At 55.2% G+C, this 27,652-nt stretch overlaps 17 protein-coding genes across 17 annotated transcripts; 10 read left to right on the forward strand and 7 right to left on the reverse strand.

The window, feature by feature from the left end:
* Positions 1–773: 773 nt before the first annotated feature.
* Positions 774–1,310, reverse strand: AGOS_AGL319C (AGL319Cp; the record flags this gene model as incomplete). The annotated part of the gene is made up of 1 exon (NM_211410.1): positions 774–1,310. One exon carries the CDS (start codon positions 1,308–1,310, stop codon positions 774–776), a length of 537 nt encoding a protein of 178 aa, NP_986348.1.
* Positions 1,311–1,351: 41 nt separating this feature from the next.
* On the forward strand, positions 1,352–1,894 carry VPS25 (ESCRT-II subunit protein VPS25; the record flags this gene model as incomplete). Its single annotated transcript, NM_211411.1, has 1 exon — positions 1,352–1,894. One exon carries the CDS (start codon positions 1,352–1,354, stop codon positions 1,892–1,894), a length of 543 nt encoding a protein of 180 aa, NP_986349.1.
* Positions 1,895–1,919: 25 nt separating this feature from the next.
* On the reverse strand, positions 1,920–2,675 carry RSM26 (mitochondrial 37S ribosomal protein mS42; the record flags this gene model as incomplete). Its single annotated transcript, NM_211412.1, has 1 exon — positions 1,920–2,675. The coding sequence occupies one exon, from the start codon at positions 2,673–2,675 to the stop codon at positions 1,920–1,922; it is 756 nt and encodes a 251-aa protein (NP_986350.1).
* A 480-nt stretch (positions 2,676–3,155) lies between these two features.
* AGOS_AGL316W (AGL316Wp) lies at positions 3,156–4,121 on the forward strand (the record flags this gene model as incomplete). The annotated part of the gene is made up of 1 exon (NM_211413.2): positions 3,156–4,121. One exon carries the CDS (start codon positions 3,156–3,158, stop codon positions 4,119–4,121), a length of 966 nt encoding a protein of 321 aa, NP_986351.2.
* Positions 4,122–4,509: 388 nt separating this feature from the next.
* THP3 (Thp3p) lies at positions 4,510–6,219 on the forward strand (the record flags this gene model as incomplete). Its single annotated transcript, NM_211414.2, has 1 exon — positions 4,510–6,219. The coding sequence occupies one exon, from the start codon at positions 4,510–4,512 to the stop codon at positions 6,217–6,219; it is 1,710 nt and encodes a 569-aa protein (NP_986352.2).
* Positions 6,220–6,312: 93 nt separating this feature from the next.
* On the reverse strand, positions 6,313–7,008 carry AGOS_AGL314C (ubiquitin-specific protease YUH1; the record flags this gene model as incomplete). Its single annotated transcript, NM_211415.1, has 1 exon — positions 6,313–7,008. One exon carries the CDS (start codon positions 7,006–7,008, stop codon positions 6,313–6,315), a length of 696 nt encoding a protein of 231 aa, NP_986353.1.
* Positions 7,009–7,465: 457 nt separating this feature from the next.
* On the reverse strand, positions 7,466–9,082 carry AGOS_AGL313C (AGL313Cp; the record flags this gene model as incomplete). The annotated part of the gene is made up of 1 exon (NM_211416.2): positions 7,466–9,082. The coding sequence occupies one exon, from the start codon at positions 9,080–9,082 to the stop codon at positions 7,466–7,468; it is 1,617 nt and encodes a 538-aa protein (NP_986354.2).
* A 946-nt stretch (positions 9,083–10,028) lies between these two features.
* Positions 10,029–11,780, forward strand: AGOS_AGL312W (AGL312Wp; the record flags this gene model as incomplete). Its single annotated transcript, NM_211417.2, has 1 exon — positions 10,029–11,780. One exon carries the CDS (start codon positions 10,029–10,031, stop codon positions 11,778–11,780), a length of 1,752 nt encoding a protein of 583 aa, NP_986355.1.
* Positions 11,781–12,108: 328 nt separating this feature from the next.
* SFC1 (Sfc1p) lies at positions 12,109–13,197 on the reverse strand (the record flags this gene model as incomplete). The annotated part of the gene is made up of 1 exon (NM_211418.2): positions 12,109–13,197. One exon carries the CDS (start codon positions 13,195–13,197, stop codon positions 12,109–12,111), a length of 1,089 nt encoding a protein of 362 aa, NP_986356.2.
* Positions 13,198–13,297: 100 nt separating this feature from the next.
* Positions 13,298–13,576, reverse strand: RPL43B (60S ribosomal protein eL43; the record flags this gene model as incomplete). The annotated part of the gene is made up of 1 exon (NM_211419.1): positions 13,298–13,576. One exon carries the CDS (start codon positions 13,574–13,576, stop codon positions 13,298–13,300), a length of 279 nt encoding a protein of 92 aa, NP_986357.1.
* Positions 13,577–13,602: 26 nt separating this feature from the next.
* AGOS_AGL309W (AGL309Wp) lies at positions 13,603–14,184 on the forward strand (the record flags this gene model as incomplete). The annotated part of the gene is made up of 1 exon (NM_211420.1): positions 13,603–14,184. One exon carries the CDS (start codon positions 13,603–13,605, stop codon positions 14,182–14,184), a length of 582 nt encoding a protein of 193 aa, NP_986358.1.
* Positions 14,185–14,328: 144 nt separating this feature from the next.
* IME1 (transcription factor IME1) lies at positions 14,329–14,979 on the forward strand (the record flags this gene model as incomplete). Its single annotated transcript, NM_211421.1, has 1 exon — positions 14,329–14,979. One exon carries the CDS (start codon positions 14,329–14,331, stop codon positions 14,977–14,979), a length of 651 nt encoding a protein of 216 aa, NP_986359.1.
* Positions 14,980–15,400: 421 nt separating this feature from the next.
* On the forward strand, positions 15,401–16,372 carry FIP1 (cleavage polyadenylation factor subunit FIP1; the record flags this gene model as incomplete). Its single annotated transcript, NM_211422.1, has 1 exon — positions 15,401–16,372. One exon carries the CDS (start codon positions 15,401–15,403, stop codon positions 16,370–16,372), a length of 972 nt encoding a protein of 323 aa, NP_986360.1.
* A 164-nt stretch (positions 16,373–16,536) lies between these two features.
* On the reverse strand, positions 16,537–20,316 carry BUD4 (Bud4p; the record flags this gene model as incomplete). Its single annotated transcript, NM_211423.1, has 1 exon — positions 16,537–20,316. The coding sequence occupies one exon, from the start codon at positions 20,314–20,316 to the stop codon at positions 16,537–16,539; it is 3,780 nt and encodes a 1,259-aa protein (NP_986361.1).
* An 847-nt stretch (positions 20,317–21,163) lies between these two features.
* JSN1 (Jsn1p) lies at positions 21,164–24,337 on the forward strand (the record flags this gene model as incomplete). The annotated part of the gene is made up of 1 exon (NM_211424.2): positions 21,164–24,337. The coding sequence occupies one exon, from the start codon at positions 21,164–21,166 to the stop codon at positions 24,335–24,337; it is 3,174 nt and encodes a 1,057-aa protein (NP_986362.2).
* A 352-nt stretch (positions 24,338–24,689) lies between these two features.
* On the forward strand, positions 24,690–25,568 carry MAM1 (Mam1p; the record flags this gene model as incomplete). Its single annotated transcript, NM_211425.1, has 1 exon — positions 24,690–25,568. The coding sequence occupies one exon, from the start codon at positions 24,690–24,692 to the stop codon at positions 25,566–25,568; it is 879 nt and encodes a 292-aa protein (NP_986363.1).
* Positions 25,569–25,913: 345 nt separating this feature from the next.
* On the forward strand, positions 25,914–27,524 carry PET112 (glutamyl-tRNA(Gln) amidotransferase subunit PET112; the record flags this gene model as incomplete). The annotated part of the gene is made up of 1 exon (NM_211426.1): positions 25,914–27,524. The coding sequence occupies one exon, from the start codon at positions 25,914–25,916 to the stop codon at positions 27,522–27,524; it is 1,611 nt and encodes a 536-aa protein (NP_986364.1).
* Positions 27,525–27,652: the final 128 nt, after the last annotated feature.

Below are 27,652 nucleotides of genomic sequence, written 5' to 3' on the forward strand. Positions count from 1 at the left end.
AGCCAAAATTCAGGCGAAGCGTTCCGACTTTTATCAAGTGCTTTTTTTTTTTCTTTATATAGGCGATGAGATGCTGATACTATTCCGTGAAATTTTTCGCCCGTCCGGTTAGAAAAGTAACGTCGTTGCGTACACCACGAAAAAATGCTGTGACGGCTCGTCATCGGGCATCGGCAGCGCGTATCCTGTCACGTGATCCTCATGGAGGGACATAAATGCTCCCAAGAGTGCATCAGGCACTGTATACGCTGATCCTCGCTGCAGCTACTTGCTCAAAGCCGCATTCGGCTGAGCCCCATCCAGACTGGATTCTGGTAGATGGCTGTGCATTGTCCTTATACGACCAGGTCGAGATGGTCACTCTCAAGAAGTTTGCCAGGGCCAACCTACCTTTTCGCTCTTTGAAGTACTGCAGCGTGTTCTACTATACTTCGTAGGGGACTCTTCTAGTACTCCCGTCCAGCATCCGTAGTTCCGAACTGCTCATCACAAGCACAATACGGTCACATTAGAGTGTTCCACCTATCTATTAGCCTCCGCGCTATAGCTGTATCATATGGGTGTTTGGGTGTATGATGTGGAGATTATTTACCATCACGTGATTGTCATGAACAAACACCAACTGGATATTACTTAGCTAGCTAGCCCGACGCGGTACTCCCCATACCGCTCGATTCTCTTCCTGCGAGCTCACCGATCCCGCCTCGGGATTCCTGTTGGGCCCTCTGTTCCAGCGCTGATACGCGATTTCTGCGGCTTTCCTACGATATGTATCACGTGATCGTCAAGCTCTGCACCCAGGCGTCCACGCGGGGGTGCGTGCCATGGTAGCCGCCCTGGAGGATGAGAAGTAGGAGTAGCTCGCGTAAACGCTCAGTAGCGGGGGCGCGGTGTGCGGGGCGCCGGGTGCGTGCGGCGTGGCGTGCTCGAAGCTGGCCATATATAACGGCGGTGTCCTCTGCGAGCGCGCAGTAGGTCGCGCGTTGGTCAGCAAAAACCTTCAGCAAGCGCCACTGAGCGGCTAGCTGTGCACGGATCTCAGCATCTGCGTGGTAGCTCTCGGATCGTAGGGCCTGTAGCTGGGCTGCCAGCGGGTTTCCAGGCAAAAGGCGGGTGGTGGCGGCGTTGGCGGCCGCTGCCAGCTGGTGTCGGACGTAGTGCTCCAGCTGGGCCGGGTCGGGCGCAACGCAGCCCTGCTGGGCAAGGTAGAGCCTTGCAAGTGCGCGGATAAGCGCGGCGGTAGCGTCCACGTAGTCTGCGTAGAGATCCGTGGTGTCCATGTGTTGGCGTGCTGCGAGAGCACTGTGCATAAGTTCCCGTGAAAGTTGCCGGGGCAGCCGCCACACACAACATGGCTATGGCGTCGGAGCTGCCGTCCATATACAACTTTCCGCCGCTTTACACGAGGCAACCGAATTCGCTGATCCGTGCGCAGCAGCTGGATGCGTGGCTCGGGGTGCTCAAGGATTATGCGCGCGGTAGGCGCGTGTGGATAATGGGGCATGACGGGAGCGCGCGAGAGCCCAAAGACGAAGGCAGCGTATTCTTCAACGTGCAGTTGCAGCGGCGTGTGCCGGGCCCATTTGTGGACGAGATCTGGGCGCACGCACTGGCCAAGGGCGCGGCACTACGGCATTCGGCGGACAGTTTCTATGTACTATGGCGATCGCTTGACTCATGGAGCGCGCTGCTGCTGCAGTGGTTCGAGACGTGTGGCCGGCTGAACCAGGTAGTGACCATCTATGAGCTCGTAGCTGGGGACGAGTCTGCGATGTGGGAGTTCCACGGGATGCACGACGGTCTCTGTGAGCTGGCGCTGGGGAAACTGGTGGAGCGCGGCCGCGCCACCTTGATCTCGAATGATGGCAGCGTTGTGGCTGTCAAAGTTATATAGACAAGAATTATATACCACGCAATGCTCATGGTCCTGTGTATACCCGCTTGTTGATGACGGTCCAGTTGAGGTTGTCTAGGACGGCGCGGACATAAGCGGACCGTCCCTTGACGCCGTAGTCCCGTAAGTAGGCGTGGTCCCAGAGACTCACGGCAATCAACGGCATGGTCCAGTCCTCATCGTTGCCTGCGTCCACAGCCTCGCGCATGGTCTGCAGCTGGGCAGCGATCTCGGTCGTAATGGGGCTGTTGAGGTCAAAGGCCTGGCCACGGGCAAAGTAGTATGGCGAGCCGTGATTCTGTAGCGTCAGGATTTGCAGCTCCTTGTGCCCGTTCTCGACAAGGAACAGCCAGCCCTGGCCCACCACATCGGTCTCGGCCCGCCGCACCATCTCCTCCTTCAGCTCTTCCCATCCAAAGCCAAACTGAGATTCAATACGCTGCAGCAGCTGTATGGATGGCTTGGCCCCGGCGCCTTCCGCGGGCAGAATGTTCTCCACGAACAGGTGGTTGTTGTGCACCGCCGACGCTAGGTTAAACACGTTGCTTTTGAACGTCTTCTGCGCGGTGTTGAGCACCAAATGGAAGGGCAGGTATGACTCTAGAGGCGTGCCGGCTGTGGCGAGCGTGAGCTTCTCACACAGGTACTGCTGTTGTTCCGTCCAGCAACGTCTGAAACCCTCTGCGCTCAACACCTTGGGGATCCCCTGCGCGTGCAGCTCCGAAAGCTGCGCCAGCTTCGGTACAGTGTGGACAGCCCTCCGGGGAGCAAATCTGAACATATTGGGATCTGAAGGCTGACTGATCTACAATATATGGCTCACGAAAGCTGCCGTAAGAGCTCATCGGCGCTGCACTGGGACTGGAAAATTTTGTAACTCACTCGGTACGTTAGAGGCTAACGGTTAACCTTTGAGCTGCCTATCCAATACCCAGGAGTGCGTCTTGAATCCATGTTAGTCTAGTATGGCATCGTACGCTGCCAGCCTTTGCAGACCTTCAAGATGCGATTAGCATGTTGCCCGGCGTGTCTTGCTACTGCACCACGGCAACCGTCCCACCCGTCGGACGACTCCGCTCGTCCTGCTCCAACAAGAGCAGCATGGTCGCGCTGGAGAGCATAAGCCACACCTGCCTCACCATGCACGTTTTATGCTTTTAGATGTTGGCCTGTCCGACAGCGCCCCTGTCTAGAAACCTTCTTCCGATCCTGCACGCTTGCAAGAGTAACATAGAACGCCTCACCAGATGCACCTTCGACAATGTCGTCCTGGCAAACAATTGAAAATGATGCGGGGGTTTTCACACAGCTAGTCAAAGATCTAGGCGTGGAGGGCGTGCAGTTCGAGGAGGTACCGCTGGTGGAGCACCTTGCCACACTGAATTCGCCACTGTACGGCGTGATCTTCCTGTTCAAGTACGAACGCCAAAACTACGCGGGCGAGGCACCAGTGCAGGGAGAGTTCGAGCAAGCGTGTCCCGAGGGCCTGTTCTTCGCGCAGCAGACGATTCCGAACGCGTGTGCTACGCAGGCCGTGCTCAACACGCTGCTGTCGATTGGCAACGACCACCGAAACAGCATCCGGCTGGGAACCGTGTTGTCCGATTTCCTGCAGTTCACCGCGGGCTTCAGCGACCCCGCGCTCCGTGGCGAGACCATCACCAACTCTGTCGCGATCCGCAACGTCCACAACTCCTTCACAAGCCCGGACCCGTTCGAGCACGAGGAGCCGAGCCCGTCCGCCCAGTCGAGCGAGGCCGCCTTCCACTACTCTGGCTTCGTCCCGTACAACGGCTACATCTACGAGTTAGACGGGCTGCACCCGCGCCCGATCATCCACCGGGCGTACGGTGCCAACAACGACGACCCAGCGGTCTTTGCCGCAAATCTCGCCGCGCTACTCTCCGCCAGGATGAGTATGGTCGCCGACAGCAGCTTCTCCGTGACCGCAATTGTGCGTGACAAGCTCGAGCATCTGACCGAACAGCTCGACGCCCCCGACGTCGACGACGGCCGCCGCTTCTGGCTGCAGGACCTGATCCAAGACGAGCTACGCGTGCGCGACCGCTGGGCCAAGGAGATCGCGCTGCGTCGCGACGGCCTGGTCGGCCTTGTGTACGCCGTCTTCAAGCAGATGCTCGGCTCTATGTCCGACGATGAGTTTGCCCAACGCCGCGCAGCGGCTGCTGCCCGTACCAACGAACGCGAGAGGCGCCGCACGTGCTAGTGCGTGCTGCTGCGTCCGTCTGCCGATGGCTTTCGAGGGCCCGCAGTCCGAGGCCAGTGCACGGGGTCGGCCCCGCTGCACCACAACGGAAAGCCCCGCTACCGACCCAGAATGACGGCGACACATCCAGTCGCTCGCCTGGCGATCATAGCTTGCTTAGCGAAAGGTTCTCGGAGCTCCCAATGGTGTCGCCGTCGTAGCCCTATCTATGTATCGTTTATAGTGACATCATACATAGTAACTTGACCGGCAATTTTCTGCGCACGCTCTCTACGCTACGTGACTGGGCAATACCCAGAACCTAGAGTATTTGGTACTATTGAGCTACGTGTCTGAACGTGATCCGCGCTATTAGTTGGTTGCCTGCAGATCTACTCGAGCATATACTATGAATAATTACAATCAAGTAACGCCCTTGAAGCTTGGCGGAGGTACGCGGGCGCGGGCCCGTGGCGATGCAGCAATAGCAGCAGGTACTGGCAGCCGTGGTGCGGCGAGCGAGGCGGGAAGCCAGAGCTGTATGTACAGTGGCAAGCCCGATGAGCCGTACCCTACCAGCAAGGGTTGCAGCGGGCTCCCAGAAAACCATCACAGTAGTTTCGTGCTGCTACCGCAGTATCACAAAGGTGGAGCGGGCCTTCCGCAGCCGAATAGCACGGGCACGCTGGGCGTTCCCGTTAACTTATACGTACCCGACTACAGTCTGTTCTTCGGGGCGCAGAATGCATCTTGCGACAAACCGCAGAGCTTGATAAACTGGATCGACCGACAATACGCACGGGGGATGAGAGAGAAGTTCGGCCAAGCGAAGATGGCGACGTTTGTCGATCAGGCAAGCAAGCTGGTATCGCGGGCGTATGCGGCCGGCAAAGTGTGGCAGAACGACTGGCTGCGGCAGCCGGACGTTCCTGTATTTAACCGGGGCAGCAATGTGCGCCCGATGCAGCTTGTGTGCGAGATTGGGACGTCTTCGGTGGGCCGCAAGCGGAACTCAAGCTCGTCTGCGGAGACGCTCGGGCGGGGGCCTTCCTGGGATGGAAGTGACTTGCATAGTAATACGACCGTGACCTTAGGAAAACAGGTCGACTCCTCCCAGGCGAAGGGGAAGAAGCGGAAGGCACTCTCTGAGCAAGACCGCAAGAGGCTGCGGTTAGAGCGCTTTGCATCCAACTCTGATGCTGCGAAGCGTACCAGGCGTTCGGATGACGAGGACTACTCTAACTTGAACGCTACCAGCAACCATTCCTACAAATTCGATAAGAACCGTCCTGTTGTTGGGCGTTGTAGAACCTTGGAGAAGAGATATCTTAGACTAACGAGCGAACCTGACCCGGAAAAGGTCCGCCCTCTTGATGTCTTAGAGAAGGCATACGAATTCATCATGAACAAGTACCGTAGCAAGGAAGCAACATACCCCTATGTATGCGACCAGTTCAAGTCAATGCGGCAGGATTTGAAGGTGCAGATTATCGAGAATGACTTCACGCTAAAAGTATACCAGACGCATGCCCGTATAGCTCTAGTTAACGGCGACCTAGGTGAGTATAACCAATGTCAGGGGAGTATCATGGAACTCTACGAGCGCGATAATGTGGCCAAGCACCATTTCTCCGAGTTTATGAGCTATCGGATCCTGTACTATCTTCTCACAGAAGATCATGCTGCGATTGATGAGCTGCGATTAAAAATACTAACGGAGCACGTAGACCAATCTGCCGACACGACGATACGCTTGGCCTTTGAAATGGCACAGGCACAGGCACAAGGAGACTATCACACTTTTATGAAACTGTACGCACAGACTGTGGGCCCGATGCGGGCACTAGTGAACGAGTTTATTAAGCGCGAACGCCTGAGAGCGCTAAAAACAATGTGCAGTGCGTACAAGCAGTTGAGATTAACTTTTTTAGTTTCGGAGCTAAGTTTAAAGGATGAGGACGAGACCTTCAAGTTTCTGAACGACTTTGATTTATTTAATTCAGTCGTCCTGCCTGAAGGCGACGCCGACACAATGTATTTGAACTTCAAAGAATGTCGTGCCAAAATTATGGACCACTACAACAAGTCCATGAAGGTCGACATAAAAGGCCAAAAGTGAAACGGCGCGCATGGTATCGCTACCCCTAATACATCACACTATATCCACGTCATTAGTGTATCATGCTCGCCGCAGACTATGTAGACGCATAACTTATTTCCACGACGGACCCAAGCCTAGAAGTGAAAATTGGTTCTTGGCCTCGTCATCTGCATTGTCCATAAACCATTGTATACGGTCCTTGACCAGCGGCTGTTCCAGGACGTCTCCGTCAGAGGCCGCGCCCAGCAGGTACGGCCCCTTCCCGCGTCCGTCAAGTTCGAACACCTGACCGCCACTAACTAGGAACGTGATGAAGTGCAATTCCACCTCTTCCTCCGGGTCTGGTGCCTCCGTCTGCCCCTGGAGCGAGCTCCTCTGGTATAGCTCCCCGTTAGCCACCAGGAAGTCCACGGTGTTTTGGTCATCGTACCTCCCGTCAGCTGACGGATTCTGCGCCAGAAACCTGTCCAGTGGAGAATCCTGCATCACGAGCTCCCTGTTGTTGGCCAGCGAATGAAGAAGAGCATACATCCCGCATGCGTTCCTGATGGTTTGCTTAAACCATATTGGCGACTTATCTCCGCCGTGGTACTCTGGGCAAATTAGTTCTCTAAAGAAGGCGTTCAGCGGGAATAGGAGAATCACGGACTTCATCGGCCTAGACAAGAAAGCCAACATATCAGGGTCAGTCAATGAGTATATGTCGTGGAATGCCATATCAGACTGTAGCCCAAGAGCATGGGCAAAATCGGTAAAAACCTCAGGGCTGGACTCCAGTGGAGTCACGGAGTCGGGACAACAGGCCATTTTGCTGTGCTTCAATAGCGGTTGTCTCTTTCCAACAAGAACTATTACGCTAGTTGGTTTCAGGTGTTCTTTCCGCAAGCCGAGGCTTCGATCACGTGAGATAGGTCACTGATATACGCTTTACAGAACCTCCTTCTCTTCAGGGCTACATATCCGTTACAGTTGTCCTAAGGAGAAGCCGTGGAGTACAGTCACGGGATCGCTCCCCATACATCTACGCGGGCCGGCTATCCTTGAATGACCGAATGTCCCTTTGATAATTTACAACCTCCGATATGTAACAGGTAACTTGTATATACAACCTTGAACAATAAATACAAAAAAAAATCATATCTGCATCTGTACATTCGCCACTGCTGTGTCAGCGACGAGACGACGGGCAATATCGCACCCAGCGTGTGTGCTCTGGGATTTGTTCACACGGAGAGTAAAGCCGATAAAAGGTACTGCTGACCACTTAAAAACTTATTACCTTAACCAGTATGTTCAGTTTCCCTGGTGCCTGATCCCCCAAGTGAACGTTGCTAGGTGCAATTTGCGTAGGCTGCACCGGCTCTGTCGTGTTGAACGCGATGCCAATCCCAGAGTGAGCGTGCTTAGCCATGTAGGCGGCATCCGCAGCCTCGAACTCAGACATGACTTTTTTATAGTTGCTTGCGCAAAGTAAGGTTTCTTCATGCGCCTTACCAGCAGACACATTCTTAGGCCCGTGGCATAGCCGCCGGCTGAGCTGGAAGTGGCACGCATTCGCGGGCAGCTCCTTGGCCAGGCGCTGTTTGATGAAGTGAAGAAGCGAGCCATAATCGTTGATTCTATCCCAGGTGCAGATGACAGCGTAGACATCCTCTCCGTAGAATACCTTCATCTTAATAGGCAGATGAGCCACTGGCCCAGTTTCTGTGGGGCTGCTGTGGCCTGTGCCAGGCGACGTTAGCGGAGTGGAGGCGCACGATGACGTTTCCGACATCAGAGGGGTATGTATGCCGGACTCCTTAGTCGTGCTCAAGCTGGGAATACTGGGGGACAGTGACTGAAAGAGCGGGCGTGACTTGAAGACGGGCGTGCTAGGCGCGGACGTCGCGAGCTGGGGCATCTTGTTGCCCGCCTGCGATACTGTAGGAACAACTGCCGAAAGCGAGCGCGCGAGGGTCGACAAAGCCGTGCTCGAGTTCGAGGAGACCCAGGAAGGCTTCTCGAGTCTCAACGTATGTGGCACCAGCGCCGCGGCCTCCTCCTCGGAGATCACCTCCCAGACAAGCTGCGAGCCAGACCCCTCCGCGGCCTCGCGCACGCGAAAAATGGCCCCACGGGGCGTCCTCAGTAGGTCGCCCACGCGAGGCGCAAGCCACTGGTCCACAACCAGCGAGTCCCGCACGTGCCCCGGGATGTGCGTGCTCTCGAAGAGCTCGCGCAGGTACTTGTTGAAGCTCTCCATGCGGATCTCGGCGCTGCTGTTCTTCAGCTTGTTGCCCGCCGGCGCCGGCAGCTTCGGCAGCTGGTTCAGGTCCACGCCCAGCCCCAGCTGCTGCAGGCGACCGATCAGCCCCACGTGCAGCCAGTAGAAATCGTGGTAGTACCGGCACAGCGTGCGCTGGTACCCGGACCTAAGCATGCACTCAATGCGGTACCACACCCGGCTCTCGCGAATGCCACAGCACGTAACACAGCACCAGCACGACGCGCCCGCCGCCGTGAACCGCACCTGCGTCCCCCGCCGCGCCGGCGGCGCCCGCGCCGCCTCCCCGCCCTCCGTGCGTACGCTCAGCTCTCTGTTCACCGCCAGGCAGCGCGCCGGCACCAGGCCCTCACCAAGCATGTTCATCAGCTTCACGTACACCAGGTTGTTCTCCGCCTGCTCCAGGTGCAGCACGATGTCCCCGCGCCGCACGTTCAGAAACCCGCCGCGCCCGCCCGCTGCGTCCTCCTCGCTGTTGGGCAGGTAGTCCTGCACCACGTTATAGTACAGCTTCGCCCCGTCCAGCCCTCCCACGCCCGTGCCCACGACGTCGATCGGCTTCGAGATCGCCGGCCGCTTGCGGCTCTTGGGCGACTCCGCCGTGTAGAAAGGCCTCATGTTCGCTCAGCCCCTGTGTAATCTCTTCCTGTGCGCTGGCCTGCCCGCATAAATTAGCAAACGCCTGCGCAGAAACGATGCACCTGCGTGCCCCACTAAACTATTGGTTGAATTCGCCGTATCACAAGGGGAACCCTGGCGAAAACCGAGTCGACGGCTCGTGCGCCCTGCTGCTAAATTAGCCTCACTATATATTTATTTACCTGTCGCGCGCCCCCTGTGGCCAAGGCGAACACAGAAGCCCGCCGCGCGCAGCTGTGGTCTACCCCTCCTGCTGCTGCCCGCGCTCCTGCCGCCATTGCGCTTGCTATGTTGCGGCGCCGCTGCTGCAGCAGAGTCTAGCCACCAAGATCGGCCGATCATACAGATACCAGAACTGGCACATTCCGACGCAGTCACCCTTCGGTGTGGACGCATGTTGGCCACAGCCCTGACGTAGGCCGCCCCCAGCGGTGCAGGTGCGTTCGCTGCCCCGGACGGTCGCCGCGGAACGGCGGGCGAGACACAATAGCGGGATCTGGCAACCCAGATCGGGCGGCCCTCGCGGCAGTCTACGTCAAGCGGCCGCCGCAGCGGGTTACAGCTGTGCACCCAGAGCGAACCGGCGTGCGCACAGAGAGCGCAGCCGGATTATACCGGGGGATCGATCTGCTTCGGGCCATTTAAGCTGGGAGCATACAGTGCCATGCCACAGCAGGTAATCCCGAAGCGTGGTGGACTGGGAAAAGAAGAGAGCGACGTCGCGCGGCGCCTTTTATGCGGCGGACGTTTGTGGGTGTGTGGGTGTGTGACGGCCGGGTAACGATGCGCCGTTGTCAGCGGGTACTGTGGCGGATGGGAGAAACCAGCGGCTGCTAGGACGAAACTTGGACGCGGCCACGGCCGCAGTAGATGGGAGTTTCGAGGGCAGCGGCAGCATGAAACCCTGCGGGCAGCGTGGTATAATATGTGCCTGGGCAGCCCTCGGGCTCCTGGAGCGAGAAGGGCAGCGATGGAACTGTTCGAGATGCGCGTGGAGCGCGCGCCTGCGCGGCGCGCCAGTCAGTGCTCGCTCAAAGCCGGGGCGCAGCTTGGAGCGATGGCCGCGGAGCGCCCGGTCACGTGCAGCGCACTGGTGCAGATGACATGCGAATACGTGGACTCGGACGAGCCAGACAGCTCGTCGGACTCGTCGGCCGAGCGGTCGCGCACGGCTGCGTCGGCGCAGTCGCTAGTGTCGTACCGCAGCCGGCGCAGCGAGACTGTGAGCATGGCGGCAGAGGGCGCGACAGTATATGGCGCGCGCGAGGAAGGGCACGGCGCGGACCAGTGGCTGTTGATGCACGTGCGCAAGATGGAGGACATGTACCGCGTGGGCAACGCCGTGGCAGGGCACTTCTCGCTGAGCCGGGGCATGGTGGACCAGGGCGTGTTCCGAATGCTGCAGCTCCGGGGCTTTCTCAGCCAGACGCCGGCGGTGAAGATCGAGGTTGTGGGTGCGCCGGTGTCGCCCGTTTTGGAAAAGTTGACGCTGAAAAAAGGCGGGTCGATGACTGTAACCGGGGACGAAAAGGTGATTAGCGCGCCTGGCTTCGCGGGCGCAGGCGGAAAAGCGTCGGGTTTGCGCCGCGCCAAAACTCATGGCTCTTGGTTCGGGGACTTCATAAGAGACCCGTTCTCGAGACGCAAGAAAGAGAAAACGCATGGAGTAGCCCGCTCCGCGTCGACGACCATGATACCCCAGGAGACAAAGATAGTGGAGCTTCCTGAGAGTGCGGAGAAGGACGCGCAGGGGCCCAAGAAGGTGAACTTCCAGGCCGCGGAGCGTGGCAAGAACGGGTCGTGGTTGGGAGGGTTGGTGCGCAGCTCGTTCTCGATCAAGCGCCGCAAATCGGCCAAGCTGGCGCAGCGCGGGCAGGGTGGGGGTGCGGCGCCGGCGCCGCCGGCGGAGGTAATGCCGGCAGTGTCTAACTCCGAGCTCCGGGAGCAGGTACCAGTGCATCGGCACTCGTGTATCACGATTATCGGGCTGGAGAACTTGGAAGACACCTTGACCAACGTGGAGGACGAAGAGGAGGTGGCCTCGGACACGACGGCCAGCGACGAGGAACTCGACGAGATCTTCTTGGACGATCCGTTGGATATAAAGCTCTCGGAGGAGATTGTGCAGCTTCCGCCGCTTGAGCTCGAGTCGAGCAAGAGCTTCCTCCGCGAGGTCGAGGCCCAGCTCAGGGTGCTCTCGGGCTTCGAGGTGTCGCCGCCGCCCGAAGATGAGGACACTGGAAACCTATATGGTGATTTCAAGAGGAGAAGTGTAGTCAGCATTACCAGTGCCAATATGCATTTCTCTGACGAAAGTGATCGTGAGCCCAAGAGCGCAGACACCGCGCCACGCCGCAAGCCGAAAACCAGGATCAAGCGGACTAAAAGCCGGGAGTTGTTGAAGCGCGTGCTAGCCCGCAACGTCAACAGGTTCAGGAGCGATCACGATCACGCAAGGTTCCACCACGGGTCGCACTACTCCTACTACCACTCGACGCTGTCGCCGAAGTCCGCTTCGAAAAGAACAATCGACGAGCTAGAGCGGGAGCACGTGTACAAAAACCCAGAGAGGATTCCAGTTGCCCGGCCGTTGCTAGACTCCTTCTCCAAGCATCGCAAGGCCGATGAGTTACATCGTATCACTGCTCCGGTCAGTCCGAAGCAGATGCAGATCTGATTTACGACTCGCTACTTGCTGGCCCAGCGTCCAGTTCCGTCGGTCACAGCTTTTCTGCTGGGCAGAACGACTAGCTGGTATTTATCACGGAAGTGCACCCTGTGTCTCGGAACGAAAGATACCGTTCGTACACGTAATTTTTTAAAATGATGCAATCAACATTCGAGTCTTTATGGACGCACAGCTACAGTTACTGAATAGAGCACGCGAGCTATATATATGTTCTTGTAGGTGTTCGTAGTACAAAGAATAAGATACATTTTATTTATTTGTCCACGTAGGGCAGCCCTCACTCGAGCCGCTATCGCAACGCCGGCCGGCAGGCGCGCTAGTGAAGCGGCTTCGGCTTAGGTTTGGCGGAGCCAAAGAGGCCCAGCCCCTCGAGGTGCCTGCGCACAAATTCGTAGACCGTGAACGTCACGGCCTGGCCTGGCGCAACACGCATAACACGCGGGGTGATGCCCTTATACAACGCGCGGAACCCCTCCTCCTGCACGAGCTGGCGGCCAATCGTCGTAATGCGGACCCAATTGGACAGGTTACGCGTGGACTTGTCCTTCTGCAAGCGCGTCTTGATGGTGTCTAGCGGCGCGTTTGAGAACGGGCCGATTGCGCCCGACACCAAACCGATCAACGAGGTCTCCCACGATGGGAGGTTCTGGCTACCGTGATACTCCTGCAGCCGCTCCCTGAGCTTCGAATACACGGTGAAGTTCGCACCCTGATTCGTCGCCTGACGCGCCGCCGTCAAGGACACGCCGCGGTAGAGTGCGCCGATCCCCTCCTCCTTGACGATCAAGTACGCGGCCTGGATCGCGTTTCTGTACTTCTGCTGCTCAGCAGCGCCATGCAGGTGCTGCGCCTGCAACCGGATCTTCACAACCTCCATCGGGTTCACCACCAGCACGGCCTCCGTGACACCCGCCCCCACTCCGGCCAAGAACGTGTTCCCCGTCGAGACCACCCCCGTCTGCCGGTCCGCCAACAAGGTCCGGTAGAACTCGTATGACGAAAACCGGATCGCCATTTTAGGGATGATCCCGATCACCACAGCTCCGAGGCCCTTGTAGAAAGCCAGCAAGCCCTCCCCGCTGTAGATGTTGGCCCCCGTGCGCAAAAACCCAGGGGGCTTCGTGCCCTCGTTCGCGCGCCTGTAGATCTGCATGCGCACCTTGATCGTGTCCAATGGGTGGCAGCAGAGCGCCTCAAACAGGCCCGCGGTCCCGCCCGCAACTAGGTTCACGGCCGGGTTGGTAGATTTCTTAGACGACATGTGGTTATCAGGGTATGGCTGCTGGCACACTGCGCTGCACGGATCCGCTACGCTTCTGCGTCGCGCACCTATATATACAACGGGCACCGACGGCGGGCCGCCCGCACCTTGTCTCCGACGCAGCGCCAATAGGAGCTCGCGCATACCCCCGGGCGAACGCGGTGAGTCAACCCGGCCCGAAGGCGCGGGCCAATGGAACCGTCACGTGAAAAGCAAAGACTTAAAGTACTATGTAGCTACACACTTAGGCCTCGGCCATCTCGCGCAGTCTGCGGATCGTGGAGCGCACGGTCGCGGCGGCAGCCGTGGAGAACGTGTACGCACCACCGGCCACAGTCTTCTTGCACGAGCTGCAGTTCCAGATACCCGCAGCGCCGCGCTTCACCGCCTTCTTGCCGCAGAACGAGCAGTCGTAGCGAGCGTGCTGTTGCACCTCCAGCTTCTTGACCTGTCTCCTCAGCGACGAACCGTAACGCACGCCGTACTTACCGGTGATCCCGACCTTCTTCGTTCTCTTAGCCATTTCTGTCGATGGGGTTGCGGTGAGTGATGGCCGGAACGCACGCCGCCCGTCTTAAGCGCTGCTTTTCACTGCGTCCCCGCCGCGCGCCCTGTCTCGGATGTACGGGTGGCAGTCACACGTCACGTGATCGTTGTGTCGTGCCGCAACCCATGTCTTTGCCGAATCGGGCAAAGCCCGCGCTGGCGATTGGCGCGCCGATTTACGCGTCCGTTCGTCGATCGCCTGACCACCGATTGGCCAAGGGGAGCCCGCGCCCGCCCGCCAGGCAACCGCGGGGTTGCCACGCGCCACAAAGGACAATCGCCCGCCCGCTTTTTGCCAGGCCGGGCGCACCGGCCTGCGCGAACAGACTAATTCGCCGCCCGCCACACCGAACGTTCGGCGCCCACTGCTCCCCACCCGCGCCCCGGCCCAGAATGCCAGTCAGCCGCCACCCCCAACCGACGGCGTATTATCTTCTTTTCGCTACTACCGTTCCTGGTATTGTTATGGTCGCGCGCCAGGCTCCGCCGCTTTTGCAGGAACCCCAGGAGCCGATGCGCAAGCGCAAGACCATAGCTTCATTGTATATAAGCCCATCGTTTGGTTGGGGTTTCCTGCCGCATTAAGTCCCTTCGCTTCAGTGAGCCGAACCACCACACGCCCCTAAGCATCGGGGTCACACAGATTTATAGGATTTGTACCGCGCAGCCGCCGGAACCGCATTGGGCGCCAGACAACAACAACAACAAGAACAACAACAACAACGCATCATGGCAGCACACACACTGGACTCCTACCTGCAGCTGGATGGCGACGAGCCGCACACGCCGTGCGAGGACGGGCTAGCCTTCGAGCTGGACCTGGCATCGCAGCGGCGGCTGCTGATCCACACGCAGCCGATCTACCTGATCAACACGTCAAAGCTGCAGACGCCGCAGCAGCAAGTGGTGCGGCCGGAGGGCGGCACGCTGCTAGACACGCGGCAGTCGTCGATCTTCTCTGCGCCGGGCCTGGGCGAGGACGCGCTGCACGTGCTGGACGCGGCGCTAACGCCGGCGTGCGCGGAGAAACTGCGCATGCCGCGGATCGTGCCGCGCGAGGAGCCGGACTACGGCGCGCTGGCCGCAGACGAGCTGCTTTTCGAGCTGTCAGCGCCGATCCCGCTGGCACTGCCCGCAGGGCCGGCGCCTGGGCTGCTGGGGCCGTCCCTTGACTTGGGGCGCTTCGTGCAGGCGGCACACACGTTCCACGACGACGCGACGTGGGACTCGCCAGAGCAGTACGAGTTTGTGCACGCACTGACGTCGAAGCTGTCGCGCTACTGCGGCTACTTCGTGGCCGACTCGAAGGAGATGGAGTACTTTGACAAGATCCGCCTGCAGGAGGTGGAGTACCGCCTGTCAAAGACCTACTTCACGTGACCGCCGCCCTTTGCATTCTTTCAGTTCGTCGCGGCGCTGCCTCGCTGTCGCGCCGGCAGCTTCACTTTCCCCTGGGTCAGACCCTTCCAGCCTGTGACCAAACGCGCTAGCTAGTGTACGGGCAACGCATCCACATTCGTTAATACCCCATCCGTTCCATATCACCGTCCCTTGTATACTAGACGTTTATTTTCTTTCCGCTCTCGCATCGCTGCGGTCCACCTCACTTCGCTGTACGACACATGCCGCAGTTGCAACTTCGCTACCTACCATCCCACGCGGTTGGGCTATATAATGTAATACTATATTTTTATTTCGTCGTGCCCGATGTCGCCGGAGCTGGCGATGCCAGGCTCCGTGCGCGGTGACTGGCTGTCGATGTCGTCGCCCCAAAAGCGATGTTCTGACCTGAAGATGGCGGATGCAGCTCCGGGCAGCACAGCACCTGATCGCTGAGGAGTTGCAGATGGCGTCGAGCGACGATGAAGATGAGAAGTTTCTCTATGGCTCGGAGGACGAGGCCGACGGGCCGCGTGGGCAGCAGAAACGCAAGCTAATACCGCAGGGCACTGCGCAGATTCAGGAGCCGGATACCAAGAGGGCGCGGGGAGCGGACGACGGGGACGTGGACATGCTGGACGATGACGACGAAGAAGAAGACGACGACGAGGACGAGGACGACGAGGACTCGGACTCGGATGTTGAGATCATCATCGGGACCGGGGCGGACTCGTCGAAGCTCGACTCCAAGGCGCTGACGACGCCGTCGACGGCTGCGACGGCGACGTCTGCGGCGGAGTCCGCGATCGCGCCGGTGTCAGAGCAGAGCGCGCCCGTGGCAGCGGTGCAGAGCGGTGACAGCGGCGCGGCGATGGACAAGGCCGTCGGCGCGCTCGACATCAACGCGGTAGGCGAGTACGAGGGCACGCCCATCACGGACATCGACCCGGAGGTGCTCAAGGAGAAGCCCTGGCGGCAGCCGGGCGCCAATTTGTCCGACTATTTCAACTACGGCTTCACGGAGGAGACGTGGATGGAGTACTTGCACAAGCAGGAGAAGCTCCGCAAGGAGTACAACCCGCGCAAGATACTTATGGGGCTTCTGGCGCTCCAGCAGCAGGGAAAGCTCGGCGACGGCGGCGCAGGCGACGGCGTCATGCTCTCTGCCGGCGGCATGGCACACAATGACATCAAATCGCCGAACAAAAACAACGGTTCTCTGCCGCAGCCGCCTGCGTTTCCCATGGGTATGCCACCCATGTTCGGGGGTTTCCCGCCCTTTCCCTTTCCTGGCATGATTCCCCCAAACCTGGGCGCTGCAAGTGGTAACAATGGGTCAGGCAATCACCAGAACATGGGTACTTCATCTGGCAATGGCAATAATGGTAAGTAGTTGACATAATGTTTATGTACTGGATGGACTTCACTCGAGTGTGCGTTATCGCTACCAAGTGCCGATTTTGCCCGAGTACTTTTAAAATTTATAACGTGAAATTGTACATACAGATAAACTTTGCACAAAAGTTACTCTATGTAATCCTGTGGTCATGCTTTTCTTCAGAGAATATTCTCACTGCTATTCAAGAACTTTTTAACCCATGGTTGGTGAAACCTGTTCAGCTCTATTACTTTTCGCAGCTTTTCTATCCACTCTAGCTTCTCAGTTTTCGTATCTGGGTTAAACATGATCTCTTCCCCATTTTCGAAGAACAAGACGAAGCATTCGTGGAGCAGCACCAGATCTGTGAAGCACCTGCTGGAGGAGCTCAACATCTCGCGGGATATTTCGGCCTCCGTGAGCAGCTTTTCTACACGCAGTAGATTGATCATAGCCTTGGGTTTCTTTGTAATCTCATGATGCGCGACCAGTTGCGTGCCATTGAGAGTGAAGTAGCGGCGCTTCAGGACCTCTGTATCACCGCCTTCTTGCCACATGAAACCCTCCATTGCGATGGCTTTCTGTTCCTTGAACTTGTTGACAACCCGCCGTGCAATCTGGAGTGTCTTCGGGAACTTTTCAAACCGCGATGTCCGGGGTAAATAGCACATATCGACCACAAGCGCCCCCGCAGGGTGCGCTGGCAGCCGCGGTAGCTCCCATGCTCTCTTACGCTTGTGCTCCTTGCTGTGATCACGCTCCCATTCGCTAAGCAGTGTCCAGCGGAACTGCTGTTTCTTATATCGTACGTTCTTCAGTAGTTCTTCATCAATTTGTTCCTTGCAGCGCGCGAAGGATCCGTCTTGGGCAATCTTGTAGTCCCACTCGTCAAAATCCATCTCTCTGCGCAGCAACTTTTTTACCTGCTTGTACTTCGGCTTTCCGAGGCCGCAGCATTTGCTCTTCAACGGCACCTTCTCGGTTATTTCGACAAGCTCCTTCTTAGGGCTCTTGTAACGGCACTTTAGGGTGATAATCATATTTGGCAAAGACTCCTCGGCAATGATCACAGAATACTCCTGGTTCAACGACATGCTGCCAGATTTGGGCAATGGTAACCACTCTGATTGTACCACGTTGTTGCCATTATCGAATTCGATGCTACACTCAGCGCTGTGACGTTCGATATCCCGAAGCGCAAGTTGCTCAATCCCAACGAAAACAAAATAAAGTTGTCCGTTATCCTGTAGGTCAGTACGTTTCTTTGTTTCTTCTGCAGGCTCCTGCACCTCTGGCGACATTTCTGCAGAAACGTAGTTACCCAGCTGCGCAGTCGTGGGGCGTTCAACTGCCGGCCGCTTATGCCCTAACCCAGATTGCGCCTGGAGGGTTGTACTTATGGCCGGCCTGAAAGGAGTGCCCATCTGCGATGCTTGCAGCGCCTCGCAGCCATGATAGGCACTCTTTGTTGGGGTTACGGGATCGAAGGCATTCCTATAACTATATGGAGAAAAGGATTGTATTGCTTCAATTCCCTGTGTACTATCGATACGTAGTACGTCCACGCGACTATCTTGATCTGTCTTCTTGATGATCCCCAACCCAGTAACGAAGGAGTTTTTGCCATCGAATTCCACCTCGTGATTATCCAGTAATTTACTTATGGTGCCCTTTCCGGCAGTAGGACTGTTTCCGTAATCTGAAATGCTGTTCTCCTGTATCGAATGCTCCCAGATATGATATATCGTCGTATCACGAGTTCCACGGCGATATGATGCGATAGTAGAGTCAGTCTGCTGAGATTGCTCATCATGGTCAACAAAAGTCTTGATTAACTCATTAAAACCATCCGAATCTTGTTTTATTTTTGGCAAAAGGTCTTTGGTCGAAATTTCAGAAATAATATCCACGCTTGGTCGACGAGATGTGACATCAAGGTTACTGGAAGCGGACAAGAAAGTTTCATCGCCATTGCCTGCAGACGATAATCTTTCGTTAGCACTACAAAGAGAATTTACCCGTTCAACCATCTTCATATTGCCTCGTGTTCTGCCATGACACAGATTTCTCGATTTGATTGATGGACTGACAGGTGTGCCAGGTACGTCAGATGAAATGTGATCCGATTCAGTGCAGTTGCTGTAGTAGCGAGTAGGAGGCTCCTGAAAGTTCCGCCACTGGTCTTTATTGTAGTATATTCTGCGCCTCGAAACCAGTTTAGGCTTGAACTTGAATTTAAAACGTGATTCATATTTTGCACTGAGGCGGGAACTTTCCAATGAGGTGCGCTTAGACTCTCCTACCATTTTACAAGAGAATTGAGAGTTAGCGCTGAATGCCGGTGAATCGTGGCGCATCTGAGCTTCCTGCAGATGCCATATACTGAGATAATTAGATGGCTTTAAGGTTCTTTTAGAATAGCTGACAGAGTTATTGGAACGATCTGAGTCATGTCCGAAGGGGTAGGAATCATCGAAGAAAGACTCAAAGCGTGGGAAGTTAGGAAGCATCACTGATTTCTCAGATGTGGCGCTGGACTGGGATGGACCGGACTCCGCTTTATCTTCTAGAATAGAAGTCTGCGTTCCAATGGACTTCATTGCGTCGGGTGGGCACGCGGAAGGCAATGCTTCTTTGTTCGGTGTCGAATTATCGGGCGCAGGTGCACCTAGATGCAAGGAATCGACTTGGCTATTGCTAAAGAGGCTGAGGGGCTTAACCATCACAGAATCACTGCTATTTCCGCTAGCGGAAGAGTTGGTTCGTGCTGACTGTTGTCCCATCCCCAACTCGTGGTCTTGTTCAAGTGACGAATCGTGTTCACCGACAGAGCCCTCCGATGAACCCCTATCCCTTATAGGAGAGTAAGATGGCGATCGCGCCAGTCTGCCGAAGAAGCTGGGATCCAGAGGCGGAAGAGCAGGTGGAATAAGTGTGGACGAAGACCTCGGGAGAGTTGTAGCGTGCAGGTCCTGAATAGTGGTATCCCGCTGGGGTTTATTGGATATACGTAGATCCTCCACAGAGGCCTCGGTTTTCGAATCATCGTTAGCTTCGGAGGAAGACATACTCTTGTATTCGCCTGCTGACTGGTATTCATCAGTTGTCCCGGTTTCAATGCTAGGGTTCCTATCGCTGTTTTCATAGCCGAAGCCACCCCGCTCGTTCTCACCCCTATTATCGGGCACTGTCTTATCTGTTAGGGACCTCTTGTCGGTAGCCGAGTCGTCGCTGGGGTAACTGTCGCTGCCCGCATAACTGACACGCCTTCTGGAATTGGGAGAGGGTATAGCAGGCAATTTTGGGGCCTTCGCAAAAAGTCCATGCTGCGAGACAGCCGTTCCGCCGCGGGGCGGGGTGTCCATTGCGGTATTACTCTGCAGGGGCTCCCAAGACCCTCGGTCATACGCATTGAGAGGAGAAGTCGGCTTAATCGTAAAGATCACGTGCGGCGGTGACCCTAGGCCGGCGGCATCATCATACGAGAGCGACGGTGTGCCGCTTCCCGCGCGCTCTGTGCCAAGCAGGTCAGCCTCTTTGTAGCCCTCGGGCACGATGCCCTCCGCCGCGGGCCCCGCCAGCGCGCGCTCGCTCCCCATGCAGCTGCTGTCGGTGTCCTCGTCGTACAGCACCCGCATTGTGTCCGCCGCGCACTCGTACCCGTCCGCCCCCTCCCGCTCTTCCTCCGCGCACTCTGACGTCCCAGCACTGGAGTCCATCACCACGCTGTACTCGTGCACGCTCGGCGGCTCCTCGTCGAACGTCACAGATTTGTGCGATGCGGATGCCACCATCCCGCGCTCCAACATCCTCACTGCCGGTAACCGCAGGCTCCCCTCGGACTGTGCGCTCGCCCTCCGCCCCTCTTCTCCGTCCCGCAGCTGCATCTTCAGGTCTATCTCCTTCAGCAGCGTGTCCAAGGACTGGTCTACGTCCTGCCCGCTCGACTGCTCGTCCATCTAGCCTTCACTCAGCTCTGTCGCCTGGCTCTGGCTGCTCCACTGTTTCTGGGCTCTCCTGGCAACACCGTAGACTGCCAACACTTCGTTAAATCCCCACTCTGCTCTTCCTTCCCTGTGCCATCCTGCCTGCTTCTATAGCCTTTCCTCTATTTACCTCTTGCCACATCTGGAGCAGCCCCGCCAAATCCAGCAAACATAAACACACGCTCCGTTTCGAGTAAGCCCATGCCCAAATCCGGCTGCCATTGTCAACCGCTCATTAGGCCAGTGCTTTTCTCTCCCCGGCGCAGAACCACGCCTACTGCCGGGGCCTTCTCGAGCATTTTGCCTGCACGGGCCGCGGGACCTTATGCCCTTCCGCCTGCGGGCAATGGACACCCGCAAAGGTTACGAATTCCCCGGTGTCCCAGGACAAACTCCTTGTCCTCCCAGTTCGGCAGCGCTGCGCCTAGTCATCAGTCCTGCGGTTGGCGTACACGCTGGCGTCAAGCCATGGCTCCAGCCTCACGCTAGATCTGATGGCACCCACAGCCCCCAGCCCAGCCTCGATTCCCGTACCAAGCGATACTTCTCCCCAACCAGGCCGAGGCAAATTTTCAGGTAGCCCTTATGGACAGCGACGGTTGAAAAAAGGGGAAGTAGTAATGATGGTCAATCCCAGCAAGCAGCACATTTCACAGGCCATAGCGCTTACAGTCTAGAGAAGACTGCGGGAAAGCTACATTTGAAGTGAGACAACGTTCAACGTATTGGAAGTTGATCGTACAGTTTCCTCTGAAGGACGTGTTTCAGTCTTACAGAGCAACCTTCTCATTGGGTAGCCTTTCTGGGTATTACTAGCAATATGGTCGAAAAAGGATCCAGGAAAGCTGGGTCTGCGGGAGGCAGCGGCGCGGGGGCGTCGAACGTGGCGGGGACGGCCGGGGGGAAGGCGCACGCGCGGCATAGCCTGTCGAAGATCCCCGAGGTTATTGATCCGGGCATTACGGTGCCCATCTACGAGGAGGACATTGTCGGGGACCAGGGCGGGACGGACGTAGACGGGCAGCCGCAGAAGCTGGGTTCGTACCGGGCGCGGGCCGGGCGCTTCTCGAACACGCTGTCCAACCTGCTTCCCAGTATCAGCGCGAAGCTGCACCACAACCGGAAGGGCGGGACGGGGAAAGTCGCGCCGTCTGCTGCGGACGCGGACGCGGGAGCCGGGTCTACCGTGGTTGCGGGAGAGATGGCGGGCAGCATCACGCCTCCGCAGGACCTACATAACGTGGTCAGCTTCCCGGAGCCATACGGGCTTGCACAGCCACGCACTTCGAGCGAATCGTATACGTATGGTTCTGGATACAGTGGCCACCTGCAGCCCACAGTCTCCAACCCTGCTACGCGGACTCGGAATAATACTGTATCTTCGCAGATTACTTCGCTTTCAAGCATGGGCCAGCTGGGAACCCCCAGCACGAGCAACATCTGGACCAACAATGGCTCAGGCCCGGCAGATCCAATCAGCAACATGCTCACGACGCAGTTCAACCCGATCCCCCTCCCCGACTTTGGCCAGTCGAACTACTACGACGTAATCACGCAGCAGCAGCCTCCGCAGTCGACGAACTCACTGAATGTGCCCTCCGGGGGTAATATTTTCTGGGAAAAACGTACTCGTTCTCAATCTAATGCTTCTAGCATATACGCAGATGCGCTATTTGATACGTCTGGCATGCAGCAAGCCCCTCCTACGCGTTCTCGGGCCTCCACTTTTGCGTCGACGACTGCACACCAGAATATGCTGAACACACCGGTCATGTCGGCTCCATTGTCCGCCGGTCCCATTGTACAAGATGAAGTTGACCCGAGATCTTTGAACTGGGTTTCCACGGATCCTACCGTGCCTCCAATTAACCAAATTTCGCACCTCCTACCTTCTAATACGATATCCATATCAAATATCTTCCCTCTCCAACAGCAGCAGCCGCACTTCTCGAACGCTGTTAACCTTACAAGCACTAGTCTTGCGACTTTGTGTTTGAATTTCGGCAAGGTACTCTCGGCTAGAACTCTAAAGACCGTGAATATGGCAATTGTTGAATTTGAGACGGTAGATGCAGCAATGCGGGCAAAAGATGCCCTTAATGGAAAAGAAGTGTCGTTGGTGGGCGCTCCAAGTGCTGTTTTTTTTGCAAAGGTCCTACCCATGCACCAGCAAGCAAGCACTTTGCCGCCTATCCAAACCAACCCTAATGGACCGCAATCTTTATTGCAAGAACAACTCTTTTCCGGTGCTGTTACTTTTCACCAGCAGAATGGTATTTCTATACCTGTGTTCAATGCTAGTGGGGCCGGCAGCCAGCACCATCTAGCATCCCAGCAGTCACAAAGCCAGAGCCATGTTACAAAGCACCCAAATCTAACGCACTCGTTTACATCTCTTTCGCACACTCCTTCGGAAAAGGAGCATTGCCCCTTCCCTATGCCACCAGCAGATATTAAAGATCAGGTATCGTTATTGATTGACATAATAAGGTCCTTTGGTGTTGAACATGACCAGGACCAGGTACAGCATATTGTATCGGATGCTATAGCCTATAATGGTACTAGCGATACTGCTGACTTTGGTCCTCTGCCGGAACCTTTGCCGCACAGAGAGTTTGATGCGCCAAAACTGAGAGAGCTCCGGAAGCTAATGGATACAGACAACGTTTCAGATCTTGAGATTGAGCAGCTTGCTGTTGCCATGTTGGATGAATTGCCTGAACTAAGTTCCGACTATCTGGGTAATACCATTGTTCAGAAATTATTCGAGAACTCGTCCACCATCATAAAGGACATAATGTTGCGGCAAACTAGCAAGTACTTAACTTCGATGGGTGTGCACAAGAACGGCACATGGGCTTGTCAAAAGATGACCACTATGGCAGATACACCAAGGCAGATGGACCTTGTAGCCAAGGGGGTTTACAAATACTGTACGCCGCTATTTAATGATCAATTCGGCAATTACGTTATCCAATGTGTCCTGAAGTTTGGCTTCCCGTGGAACAATTTCATCTTCGAGAGCATTGTATCCAACTTCTGTACTATTGTCCAGAACAGATATGGTGCCCGCGCGGTAAGAGCTTGCTTGGAGGCACACGATATAATCACGCAGGAACAGCTACTCGTCTTAAGTGCAATGATTCTTTTGTATGCGGAGTATCTGGCCACCAATAGTAATGGTGCGCTGTTGGTGACGTGGTTCCTAGATACATCCTCTTTGCCAAACAGGCATTCAATTTTGACGGAAAAGCTCCTTCCACATATCGTTGAACTATGCTGCGACAGGTTGGCATCTTTGACCATCCTGAAAATCCTCAACTTCAGGAGTGACGAGCATGCTAAACGTGTTATCCTCGACACCATATTTGGAGCATTGGATTCCGATAGTGGGCCGCCACAAACACTATACCAGTTGCTCAGCGATACCAACTATGGGTCCACGTTCGTCTATAAAATACTCTCAACGCCTCTACTCGAGGGAGAGATAAGAAACCATGTGATACAGCAAGTGCGTCATGTTCTGATGGAGCATAGTGGCCCCCAACATCGCCGTCTCATGGAGGAAGTCGGGTTCGCCAACTCCAGCACCACAGGCTCATCTGGAAATAACAGCTCGGCCTCCTCTAAGCATCGCCCCGCGGTCTCCCACGTCTACGCAACCGATTCATCAGGGCATATGCGCACCGTTTCGGTTAGCAGCAACCGCAGTTCCGGCTCAGTTCCGAGGACCTTGACCAGCAGCCAGTCCCATTCGGCCGCTACCTCCCAACAGTCCCCTGGCTCTAGTAGCACTGTCTGTGGGTACAACTACCCTGGCACGTTCCCGACCAACTCCGGCTCCTTCTCCATGGCAGCAGATGACCTCGCAACCCAGTTCGACATCCTGAATATTAACAATAATGCGCAAATGCCGTTGCCTCAAATCAGCATGAACCAGGTGAACACTAATACTAATGGATACACAACGCACAACGGGACATTTGGTTACTAGTTGTCGTATCTGAACGAGACAGAACGTAGCATTCGGTTATTGCCTACAATGTTTGGTATGCGCATTTTTTGAGGTTCGTGGTAACAGATGTATATATATGGAGGACCTCCTGCCTCCTACTTTAATGTCTGCTGACAAGCACTTTCAAATATACATAATTACTAATAGTATAAATATACACTATCCTTTTACAACGTTTGCCACTTGTTTGGCGACTCCCTTTTCGTAGTCCCAATTTTACGTCTTTGTGTCAGACACAAACTGCCAGTGTATATAAGAGAACTCGATGCTGGCGCAACAGGTCTAGTAATCCCAGATTGCCACATCTGGATCTTGGCATAGTGCTATAATAATGGAGAAAAGACCTTATAAGAGGGCGTTGAAACAATTTGACGTGAACGTGCAGCGCAAGCGCAGCCTCCGGAATAAAAACAGCTTTATGAATGATTCATCATCAGTCACCTCGCCCTACGAAAACGACGAGCGGAACAAGGAGAACAAGGTGCCTTCAGGCAGGGAGATAGTGCGCCCGACGCTTTTCGAGAATTCGCCGACGACAGACGGCAACCTAACAGAGGAGATCAACGAATGCATCGACAAACGGTGCGCCGACCGCTCCGGAGGCAGCAGGCTTACCAAGGATGCGCTCGTGGAGCTACAGCTCTTGATCCGCGAATTCGAGGTGCAGCAGTTTGCAGAGTGCAAGCATGCGTTCTGCCAACAGGGGCTGGGCATAGACAATTTATGCCAGTGCCGCACGAACTTCCTCTTCGAGTTGGAGTTCTTCGAGGGCCGGGATAAAATTGAGGCAGGCAACCTGCGGAGACAATGCTACTGTAAGCGGATCTACACTGCCATTGATAGCTCATGGCACGTGTCGCCGGCCGATGACTCTGCAGAGCAGTGGGAAGGTCTTGAATGGCTGCTTTTACCAAAGATCGAGCCCCGTAGCGTTGCCACCGCGGAGTTGCATGGCAACAGAGTGTGTCCAGATGAAGGTGTGGTGCGTCAGAAGAGCCTGCCCGCTACCGTCCTCCAGATAAGATCCAGCCACCGGGTTTTCGATGAGTCTGTCGACCTGAGCGAAATCTTTAAGCAGTGGTCCTCGTCGTCATCCGTGTCGAATTGGGATCCTCCGAACGACAGCTTTGAACATTGTCCTTCAGCCCAGGCCAAGTGTGCGCTGAAAAAGCGCATCCTAAGGCCGTCTGACATTGTATTTCCAAAATGAGAACACGGGCCCTTACTGCCAGTTGTACAATATTATATTATTATGGCTATCTAAGCTTCGGATACCATTACCACTTTTATAAGAGTAACCTATGATTTCAGATCTTTTTAGTGTCTGGTCGCTTGTAAGCCGGGGACTGTCTTCTGCGGTGATACCGGATGAACTGGAGCATCGGCTCTCCCGAAGGGAGGGTTGGACCTTCTTCATAAATCGTGTATATTATTCGACGTTAAAATGTAACGTGAAAAGCGATGAAGAACATCTCGCCCGCGTCTTATTAACTCCAGTTAGTCTACCACGCTACAAACATAAGACAGCCCTGTAACCTGAGAGGTGATAGACGGGATGCTTCGGGTCCACAGACTGTATTCTACCAGAGGAGCGGCCGAGGTGTTACATGCTGCCCCAAAATATGCGCTTAGATGTGGTCTCGAAATCCATACGCAACTGAATACAAGAAATAAGTTGTTCTCACTCTCCACTAATGACCCGTTCCAAGCAGCCGCAACGCCTAATTATCACACTTCATTTTTTGATATCTCGCTGCCAGGCACACAGCCGCGGCTGAATTATGAGGCTGTCTTGTATGCGATTAAGCTGTCCCTGGCCCTGGATTGCCGCGTGAACCTGAAATCCCAGTTCGACCGAAAACACTACTTTTACGGCGACCAGCCGCTGGGCTACCAGATTACACAGCACTATAATCCCATTGCGAAAGACGGGAAGCTCTGTCTGTATGGTGCATATGATAACATTCCCGAAGACGAAAAAACGATTGGTATCATCCAGTTGCAGTTGGAACAAGACACCGGGCGCTCCTTGTATAAAGACACGGATGGCATGACGTTAATTGATCTAAATCGTTCGAATGTACCGTTGGTTGAGATGGTCACACAGCCTGATTTCACAGATGTGAAGCAGGTCAGGGCTTTTGTCAAGAAATACCAAAATCTGGTCAGGCACCTGAATATCTCCACGGGTGACCTGGAAACGGGCGCAATGAGGGTTGATGTTAATATGTCCGTTAATGGACATGCACGTGTGGAGCTGAAAAACCTCCCGAATACAAGCTCAATCACAAACGCGATAAGGTATGAGTATCAACGTCAAGTTGATATTATCCGCAGTGGGCAAGCAGACAAAATGTTAAAAGATGTTGAAACTCGTGGATGGACCGGTTCGGCGACAATTAAGCTAAGAAGTAAGGAGAGTACCATTGATTATCGATACATGCCGGATCCGGAAATCCCAGTTCTGTTGCTGGAGCCTGAGGTAGTACATAGAGTGGCGACGGCGCTCCCAGAGCTGCCCGATCAAACATTGAGAAAGTTGATGGCAGAACCTTACAACTTATCTCTGAAGGATGCGAAGATATTGACCACTAACAGTAATAGTCACGGAAATTTCTACACTCATCACGACCTGCGGAATTACTTTATGAAAACCTTCCAGTTATTTACTGCAAAAACTGGCGCGTCCAACAGTAAGCTTCCTGCCAATTGGATCATTCATGAGTTGCTGGGAATTATTAACAAGTTGGAGATTCCTCTACCAAAAATCCTGCAACTTCTACCTGCATCTCATTTTGCAGAATTTTTGGCTTTGATACACGATAATGAACTTTCAAAATCTAGCGCTAAATTGCTCCTTTTCCATATCATTAATGACTTCAAGGAAAGTCATTGTTCAAACTTGGCTTTGCCTGATTTCCGTCTTCTAATCGAACAGTATAACCTGAATCCCCTAAACGAAGTTGAAGAACATGCTTTGACTGAACTTTGTCAGTATGTGCTGCGTGAATTGAACGACGACGCGCTCGTGGCCGATCTTGTCTCTGGAAAGAAAAAGAATGCCTTGAAATTTCTACTTGGGAAAGGTATGCGCCTATCCCAAGGTAAAGTGGATCCCGCCTTGCTAGAAGGAGCCTTCAAGAGTGTCCTTGGAATCAAGTGGTAGCGCTTTAAAGTATTATTTATTTTCCTAGTTAAACAAGAACTTCAAATAATTATTACTATACTGTTAATAAAAACTGCGTGTTTCCTACCTGACTGCTATAAAAGCAAGTCTGGAGGATAATACTTTTA

Source organism: Eremothecium gossypii, chromosome VII (genome assembly GCF_000091025.4).
Source record: "Eremothecium gossypii ATCC 10895 chromosome VII, complete sequence".
NCBI classification, from domain to species: Eukaryota; Fungi; Ascomycota; class Saccharomycetes; order Saccharomycetales; family Saccharomycetaceae; genus Eremothecium; species Eremothecium gossypii.